The sequence below is a fragment of the Podarcis erhardii genome (genome assembly GCF_964252035.2).
Source record: "Podarcis erhardii genome assembly, chromosome: 10".
Taxonomy (NCBI): domain Eukaryota; kingdom Metazoa; phylum Chordata; class Lepidosauria; order Squamata; family Lacertidae; genus Podarcis; species Podarcis erhardii.
In genome coordinates this window covers 17,809,503-17,819,193 of record NC_138500.1, presented here as the reverse complement: position 1 = coordinate 17,819,193, position 9,691 = coordinate 17,809,503, and the positions used below count along the sequence as shown (strand labels likewise).

The 9,691-nt window shown below is 42.0% G+C and overlaps 1 protein-coding gene across 4 annotated transcripts in view; it reads left to right on the top strand.

The window, feature by feature from the left end:
* Positions 1–2,286: 2,286 nt before the first annotated feature.
* The window catches only part of BCL2L13 (BCL2 like 13), a 34,598-nt gene continuing 27,193 nt past the window's right edge, over positions 2,287–9,691 (top strand). For 2 of the 4 annotated variants that reach the window (XR_014160978.1, XM_081880061.1), the window contains exons 1-2: positions 2,287–2,529; positions 8,029–8,208. Coding sequence is in view for 3 of the 4 variants with exons in the window: in XM_081880061.1 (XP_081736187.1) it covers positions 8,088–8,208 (121 nt within the window). In the remaining variant the exon portion in view is untranslated. Of the gene's footprint in view, positions 2,530–3,352; positions 3,490–5,195; positions 5,220–8,028; positions 8,209–9,691 lie in introns of those variants that run through there. The other 2 variants (XM_081880062.1, XM_081880063.1) reach the window with 2 other exon arrangements.

Genomic DNA, 9,691 nt, shown 5'->3' with positions numbered 1-9,691 from the left:
TGTTTGCAGCACTGAAGTGACTCTGGGTTGCAAGCGTGAGCAGTGCATATGAATAAACCATATATCATAAAAAACATCACTGTCTCCACTGTGCCTCATTTCTGGAGGGAACACAAACTCTGGGTAAGTGCTTGGACTCCTGGAATCTTGCACTGCTGTGGAAATTGGGGTGGAGTGTAACAATAAAAAATAAATTAAACTATACAAGTAATGACAATAAAAACATTACAACATCAGCTCTTTAATTAAAAGCAGTCAGTCCTCCCAAAGAAGCCCAGGGCAGCAGTTGAGGGCAGGGATGAGTCTGACAGTGCTTACAAGTAGGGTGGAACTCTGTTCATGGGTCTCTGAATTATTTGCAGTAGACCAGCAAATGTTTCTAATTCCTAAATGTTTCAGCAACAGCAAGAGCTTACTCCTTAATTAGGCTGTTGAAAGAAAACCAAGAGTAGATTTTCAATTGAAGCAATTCAGATTGCAGTTCTGGTTTGGAAAACATATTCCTAGGTTGAGCATGTAATTTTAACCTTTAAAGCCCTATACGACCTAGGACCCTCATACCTACGGGACCGACTCTCCTGGTATGTCCCACAGAGGACCTTATGGTCTACAAACAAAAAAAATCTTGGAGGTCCTGGGCCACAGAGAGGTTAGGCTGGCCTCAACCAGAGCCAGGGCTTTTTCAGCTGGAACGCTCTGTCACAAGAGACTAGGGCCTTACGGGACTTGACATCTTTCCGCAGGGCCTGCAAGACAGAGCTGTTCCACCAGGCCTTTGGCCAAGGCACAGTCTGACCCCCTCCTTTGGTAATCCTCACAGAACTCTAGCCCAATGGTTGCCATTAATTTGCTTTTGAATTGATTTTATAATGAATTGATTTTAGAATGCTGTATTATTTTACTGTTGTTAGCCGCTCGGAGCCCGGCTTCAGCTGGGGAGGGCGGGATATAAATAAATTATTATTATTATTATTTGCAAATCCAGTTCCTAAGTTCTATGTCTGCTCCCTGAAACACTATTACAGGCTGGAGGTTAGGCTAGAAATGGGAATAGGGGTTGGGTCAGTCAATGTGTCTTTTTCTTTGTCACAACAGCTCAAGCTGTATCGTGAAACCAGCAGTGTCTACGAGCCTAATCGGATTAAGTCTGCTATCTCCACCTACACACACTACATTTTAAGACTGAGTGGATGTAGACTTTGTAGCTTCAGCAACAAGGTAGCTCTCCCAAAGCCTATTGCTCAGCCTCCATGCAAATGAAGACTTATGCAAAATTCAGAAGCTTGCTTGCTGTTTTGTGACGTTTTGAGTGGTCCTAACAAAAGTAATGTCTGACCGTGGATCTTGGCTGTTTTCTTATGGATCAGTATGGCCTCCTTTACTTGTTGAAATAACTAGTTATTATTCTGTTACTGATTAGAAACTAATGCTGAGAGATAAGTGCAAGGCCTCTCTGTAAATTTCAGAATGTGTGCACCTATTATTAATTAAAAAGTAATTAGTTCAATATTTGGTTAGCAACCATCAACAGTGTAGGCACAAAGACAAGTAAACAATGAGGCCTGAAGGGAATTAAACACAAAGAAAACAGGCTGGGCCAAATTATGCTAAAGCTTAGGTAAAGGTATAGGGACCCCTGACCATTAGGTCCAGTTGCGGATGACTCTGGGGTTGCGGCGCTCATCTCTCTTTACTGGCCGAGGGAGCCGGCATAGAGCTTCCAGGTCATGTGGCCAGCATGACTAAGCCGCTTCTGGCAAACCGGAGCAGGGCACGGAAATGCCGTTTACCTTCCCGCCGGAGTGGTACCTATTTATGTACTTGCACTGGTGTGCTTTCGAACTGCTAGGTTGGCAGGAGCAGGGACCGAGAAACGGGAGCTCACCCCGTCGCAGAGATTCGAACCCCCGACCTGATCGGCAAGCCCTAGGCTCTGTGGTTTAACCCACAGCGCCAGCGCCTCAGCCACTATTTGCACCTGGCTCAAGCAGGTGGACTTGAGGGGTGGGCGGTTTCTATTGAAGTAGATCCTATAAGCATCAAATCAGATCGTTCTTGCCAGTGAAAATCGTATACTGTATTGAGTTTGCTACAGTTCGCTTTTTGACCGGAAGTCCAGGCTGTGTACCGCTCTACCCTTTTTCCTATCTCAAAGGCCTCGGCGACCGCGCAGGTGACCGAGCTGGGAGCGAACGAGCACGCACAGGCGCCGTTCCGTCGCGATGGCGTCACGACGCCCGCAGCGTTTGAGGCGGGCCTCCGACAGCCGCTGCTCTTTTTTTTTTTTTTTTTTGCCCTCCTCTAACATGGCGGCGATGGAGGCTTTCATTTAAGGGCTGACTGGAAAAGCGTTGCGCGCGCGCACACACACGCACGCATATACCTACATATGCACAAACACGCATATATACATATATAAACCTTCTTCCAAGCGCGTGCATGTCTATATCCTAACGCGGCCCCGCGGCACGGACATATTCCTCTTGGCTTTGACCCAGCGCTCTTCCCCGCCGTCCTCGTGAGACTCGGGTAAGCAAAACAAAAACACACTCCGGAGGGGCGGGGCGGAGGGGGAAAGAGCCGAGCGCCTCAGTCTCCTCGCGCGCGAGGTCACCGTGTGGGCGGTTGGGCGACCTCCTTTGGGCGCGCGCTCCGGGCGGTTGGCGGCAGCCCCTTATGAGGGGGGTGGGGGGGTGGGGAGGCGGTCGCTTCTTCTACCCCTTCCCTACCGCCGCCTGGCTTCTCCTTTAAAACACACACAAAATATTCACTGTGGTGGTTTCTGCCCACCCCACCCTCGTCCTGTGTAGAGTCTGCTTCATAGGCTCCCCCCCCCCCCACTTTGAGGCTGGTGTTTCCCTCATGGCCTCTCGCCTCCTCACCCGCGTCCCTTATCCACGGTTCACGTGCGTGAAAGGCGGGACTTTTCCCGGCACTGGCGCCTTCGGGCGGTTTCTCTTTTGAAGGGCAAACTAATTCCCCCTCCTCCTCTCAAGGAAAGGGGGGCCCGGCTGAGGGGGGGGGAGTGTTGCGTGTTGTGGGTTGTTTCTCCCCATGTTCTTGCCCCGTCGTTCTCGAGTTTTTAATAAGGTGGTCAGGGAATGCAGTGCCAGCCCTCTCCCCACCCCCCTCTTTTAAAGAGTTATTAAATGTAGGTTGGCTATTGTCGGTCAGTAGGAGCGCCCCCCCCCCCCATGCGTGGCGTAAAATCCTAGTTATCTCCCCTGTGTTTGAAGCGGTTGAAGGACAAGCCCCTCCTCCCGGGGACTGAGCAGGGTCAGTGTTGTTGACAATGGTGTGCCCTGTCAGCTGCCAGATCTCTTCTGCTCCCAGAGAGAGCTGCTGCTGATTGCTGCTGCTGCTGCTGCTGCTGCTGGAGGAGGAGGAGGAGGAGGAGTGTGTGAACGTGCTCGTGCTTGCGTGCACTTGTGCTGCTTTTTCTTCTCGTTAGCATCTCCCTGCTTTACAGCTGCATTTCCTCAACAGTTGGTAAGAATGGCGTTCTTCGCATGAGTGTGATGACGGGAGGGGGGAAGGCAGCACCGATGCTGGGTGCTCTTTCAAATTTATCCTTACAAGAGAAGGCTGTTCTTAAACCCTGGCCCTATGTAGTGTCTACTGCTATTGTTTGTGAGCTGGCAAACCTTCACATTCAGAAGTACAGTACAGTACCTGCTTAGAACTCCAGAGTTGTCTGCACTTGCTGAAACTTTCTGAAAAGTGATATAATCTTTCATTGGTATGTTTGCTTATATGTATTGTTGTGACACATTTCTTTTGGATGGATATTGTTGATCAACATCTTGCTTTGATTTTTTTTTTTTAAAACCCACCACACATACCTAGCTAGGTGTGCTTCTAACATTGCTCATCACTGTAGTTATCTTGAGAGTATTGTTCTCAGAGGTTTGCTCAGTCTTTCTGCCTACTTTGCATTTCTTAGGAGACTTTGAAAATATGACTTCTACTCTTTAACATTTTAATTGCTCATATTAAGAAATGTACTTTCACGGCATATGGATACATTACTGAATTGATGTGGGTTAGATGTATGGAAAGGAGAGTTCAAAGTATGGAAAACATGAAACCTTCGTGGGAGATAATTCTGTTAAATCCATTGAAAGCACCTCTTGTTTATTGTGGCAGTATAAAGTTAAACTAAAACCACAGCTCAGATAAAGTACTAAGGCTTTTGTTCCACCACCCCACCCCACTGTTTCAGTCTTTTGAGAAAATGGTGTAGCTATGATAGATACACTTCAGTTTTCAAAATTCCACAGAACCAGATGTTCATAGATAAATGAGTTAATTCTTGAATGTCAGTTACTGCAATGCTGCCAGTAAACATGGATAGTATTTTACAGACTTCTGCCTATAATTTTCCCCTGGTATCTAATGTACAGATGTAAAACTTTAAAATGAAATAAAATTTGGAAGGTGAACTGCACGGGGGGGGGGGGGGAGTTAGATAAGCAATACAGACAAGTTGTTTTTGAAATAGGTGTTTTCAATATATACATATCCTTGTGGAAAATTCCCAACAAGCTCAAAGCTCACCTAACCAAACTAATTTTGTAATCTAATGTCAAGTGTGCAAATCATGTTAAGCCACAAGGCTATATAGCTATCATGTGGTTTAGTTCTGGATTGGAAGACTCAAATGGATGAGAACTGGCCTTCTTTGCACATCAGACTGAACCATAGTTTAACTGCTGTTGTTGAATGTGGAAGAGCAGTATGATAGCACATGCTACTGAAGTAGCAAGAGCTTTGTTCCTTCCCTGCTCCTGCTGCCACACTGGCAGGAAACAAGGTATGATCTGGCTTGTCATCTAAATCCAGGCTTATGGTTTGTTTCTTTGCTTCAGAGAATTGTAGAGTTGGAAGGGACCATGAGGGTCATGTAGTCCAACTCTCTGCAGTGAAGGAATCTTTTGCCCAACGGGGGCTCAAACCCACAACCCTGAGATTAAGAGTCTCGTGCTCTACCAACTTAGCTATCCCAGGCATCCCAGGTATCAAACACACTTTGAGAACACTGCTTTTTCATATTAGGAATGTAGGAAACTGCCTTATACTGAGTCAGGCCATTGAGCCTTCAAGTTTGCTATTGTCTACATTAACTAGCAGAAGCTTTTCCAGATTTCAGACTGGGGTCACTCCCTGCCCCACCTGGAATTGAGGATTGAACCCGGGATTGTGAACCATGTCAGTGACAGGTACACAAAAGGGGGCAACTTGTTGCAAACTAAGTTTGCTATTGTGACTTTTTAAAATTATGGTGAATGATTTGGATGATTTATATTCTGCCTAATTGTAAAACAGAATAGACTTCAAAGCTGTGTCTTAGGACACTGAAGTCTTGCATAATGCTTCAGGGTCTCTGGTAAGCCTTCATATTCTAGACAATAAAAAAGCATTAAAAGTGTAAGTAGCAGTGCTTGACTCCAATTGAATCAAATTATACATCTACAAAATTATATGGTGAAATGTAAACAGTCTCAAGAGTATCACAGTTTTGAAGCAATTGCATATTACATATTTATTAAAAAAAATATTACATTTGTGTTCCACCTTTCTTCCAAGGAGCCTAAGTGGCATACATGGTTCTCTTTTTTTAATCCATAAAACAACCCTCTGCAGTAGGTCAGTCTGAGAGACAGACTGGCTGAAGATTATTCAATGAGCTTCATGGCAGATTTAATTCTTATGAAATAATAGTCTTGTGGCTCTTTAAGGACCAACAAACTTGTTTATGGTATAAACTTTTGGGAGCTACAGTCCACTTCATCAGATGCATGGAATGCTATCCCAAGTTAGCAAGTACACCCATGTTAATTATACCTGCCAACTTGGAAAAACATTCCATGTATCCGATGGAGTGAACTGTAGCCTATGAAAGCTTATGCCTTCATAAATTTGCTAGTCTTTAAGATGCCACAAGACTCTTAGTTGCTTTTGCTATCACAGACTAACATGGTTACTCCTTTGGGGTTGAAATATTTTTGTGGTAAGTGCAAACATAGCAAAGCCCTTTTTATAAGAGGATTATAACTGTTTATTCATTGTTAACCATTGCTTTTCTGTATAATTGATATGTAATCCATTTGTGGATTAGGATCACTCGAAGCATCTGGAGATACCCATCTGACTGACTCGATTTTTCCAAGCAGCTCAAAGTGAAGTGGATAATGAAAGATTTTAGTGTTTGATGTGGTGTGCAAGGAAATGCTGCCCATAAATTCACTTATATATTGTAAATTTTACTTAGTTAACTTCAATGTCTTGGAATGGATTCCATGGTTGAAATGGGGAGGTAGCAATCTTAATTGCTTTGTCTAAGGTCAGGGCTGAACATATAATGCAAATTCTTCTTAAAAGAATAGATACCTGTTGATCTTTTAGCAGAAATCCAAAAGCCACAGTTGAAAAATATCTTTATTTGGATTTAAAATGTCAGAAGTGTCACTACTTCATTACATTTTAGTTGATTCTATTTCAGATACTACCCTATTGTGGCTTTTGCAAATTCTTAGGTACCAGAAACACATTTTAGGTGCTTGCTTCCAGTTCAAGGGTATATGAACTTGTTTTGAACATTATAGTTTTCTCTTGCACTTTGCAGAACATACACTGACTGTGTTTTACTACATTTCCGTTTTCTTATCAGCCCTGGCCAGAGCAACATTTGAGAGGGCACATAGGTGGCAGACTACATTCTTATTTCCTCCTCCCACTGAAAGTAGCCTATTGGCAAGTCCCATCGCCACATCTACTGTAATTCTGTTCTTCCATCCCAGAAGTAGTATTACAGTGGTACCTCGGGTTAAGAACTTAATTCGTTCCGGAGGTCCGTTCTTAACCTGAAACTGTTCTTAACCTGAAGCACCACTTTAGCTAATGGGGCCTCCCGCTGCTGCCACACGATTTCTGTTCTCACCCTGAAACAAATTCTTAACCTGAGGTACTATTTCTGGGTTAGCGGAGTCTGTAACCTGAAGCGTATGTAACCTGAAGCGTATGTAACCCGAGGTAGCACTGTATAGTGGTGCATACAGTAGGAGTTGATAGCATTTTGCCACAAAAGGTGTTACATTTGTTTCATAACTACAATAATAATGTTTTTTTTCAAATCTTTTCCCTTGCTATTTTTAACATGATTCATAGCTATTAAAAAAATTTCGCAGCAAGGGCTTCAGGCATGGGAGATAGCCTGCAAAGGATTCCAGGTATACTAAATAATATGAAAAGAGGTGAGGCTTCCTGAGTTGTCTAAAAGTGGTAGTGTTCTACTTACAAAAATGAATTAATTCTAAATGTTAGAAACTGATGCTGCCCAATAAACAGCTTTACCTTTTACTTATAGCGAAGCTGAATGAATTATATCTGTTAGATTTTACACTACATCTGAACAATTGTTTTCAAGTAGTGTCTCTGAAGAGCATTTGACATGACAAAAGAGGGAAGGCACTTTTTAATTTGTCATTGAATTCTGAAACATCTCTTTAAAAAACGGTCTGGGAGCTACTATTTAAATTTCCCTCAGTGAGTCCAAAGTAGTGTCACTGAATTAAGGACATTGTGGGAATTCAACCAGAATTAATTCAGTTCCGCTATGATCAAATAAACCTGCAGAAATGTGCATAAACTTTCAAAAAAACTACTGATATGATTCTTTCTGAACCTTAGTAATTTTGAATACAGTACAGTTATGTAGCAGTATTCTGGATCTTCCTCTTCTTTCTCTCTTCTTTCACCTGCTATGTGTTTCCATAGCTTGTGTTACTGTTGTTTGACATATCATAGGGATGTTTGAAAAGGAACTTGCCAATGGGCTACTTTCAGTGGGAGGAAGAGATATGGATTTAACCTGCCACCTTTGTACCCTCTCAAATGATGTTCTGTCTGGCCGGTGCTGATAAGTTCTGGCACAATTGCATTTTGTATTTTGTTTGTCTTGCATGTGTGTACGTAATCTGAATATGATTCTAATTATGTTTTTTTTCATTTTGATTCTTCATTTTTCAGATCTTAAACAGAGAAAATTACATAGCTCATAATCCTGTGGGGCATTGGAAGCCAACCAAATGGCATCTTCTACTACTGTGCCTGTAGGTTTTCACTATGAAACAAAATATGTTGTCCTCAGCTATTTGGGTCTCTTGTCACAAGAAAAGCCTCAGGAGCAGCTCTCTCTGCCAACTCAAGGTAATGCTTTCATTCTACTCTTGTATGCAGTTGTATACAAGTTGGTATTATGTATTTTTAATATTTAAAAATGTGAATGCACATGAGGGGTTTTGGGGTTTTTTTGGTCAAATGATAAAATAACACACCAAAAACACAACATGCTCTGGAGAATAATGAAATAACACAGTTTTTACATAAGTTTTAAACTTATTAAATGATACTGTTTTTAGTTCAGTGTATTTAACTTTTCTGAATAATCTGATTAGTATGATACAATTCATGCGCATTCAGACTGGTCTTTGATCCTCAAAATAAGTGTAGTTAAGTTCACAGGTCACACCTAACTTATCAAGTAGGTTGCAGTAAAAGCAAGAATTGGCTTTTAACAATAGAAAATAAATTATACAAGTAATTTATTTTCAAGTAATACTAAACTTCAGCATATTTTTAGCTACAACTTTGCTCTGGAAAATAATTTCCAGAGCTTTTTCCAGCTTTGTCCCAATTATTAGCTTTTTATATACAGTGGTACCTCTGGTTACATACTTAATTTGTTCCAGAGGTCCTTTCTTAAGCTGAAACTGTTCTTAACCTGAAGCACCACTTTAGCTAATGGGGCTTCCCGCTGCTGTTCTCATCCTGAAGCAAAGTTCTTAACCCGAGGTACTATTTCTGGGTTAGCGGAGTCTGTAACCTGAAGCGTATGTAACCTGAAGCGTATGTAACCCGAGGTACCACTGTACACTACTATATAATTGATCTATTACTTCTGTGTGAAAACTCTTGATATTATAACTTTTTCAATGGAATCTGATTCCTATATAAATGTTAGGATCATTTCAGTATTCCCCCCAAATAACTTGCATCTATTTGCTCTTTATTTGTCAGTTGGTTCACTTTTTATATCATTCTGTGCAATATTTTAATTAAGGTTTAGAACTTACGAGGTTTATGGTAACATATGCTTGCCTGCCAGTTTATAAACAAGTGGGCCAGCAGAATAAAGTCATTGCCTACCCTCTCTCTTTTCTCTTTTTCTCTGAGTTGTGTCCCCAAGTTCTGTGTGTAGGAGATCTATGTGTATTTTTTGAGGCTGGAAAAACTTCTACCATTAACTGTCAACAAACAGAAGCAGCACAGAGAACTTGTTGCTTACCTGCTGCCTCACAGTTATCGCTTATGTCTTGTTGGTATTTGCATTCTACCCTGTAATAAAATTTTCAGGGCATTTTAGATTCAGTGGGGGAAAACAGCTTGAACAGTAGGTTTGCCCTAGTCAGCGCCACAAAGAAATGGCTGCAATTGAAACATAAGTAGGTTTCTCTGAGGTAACTATAACATTGCCAATTCAATGTTCAAGTGTTGATTTTCTGCATCTTCAATTTGATAAAATATATTTTCCCTCTCTAACCTTTTACAAATACAGTCAAACCTCGGTTTTCAAACATCTCAGCTGCTGAACATTTCAGAAGCCAAACACCAAAAACCTGGAAGTGAATGC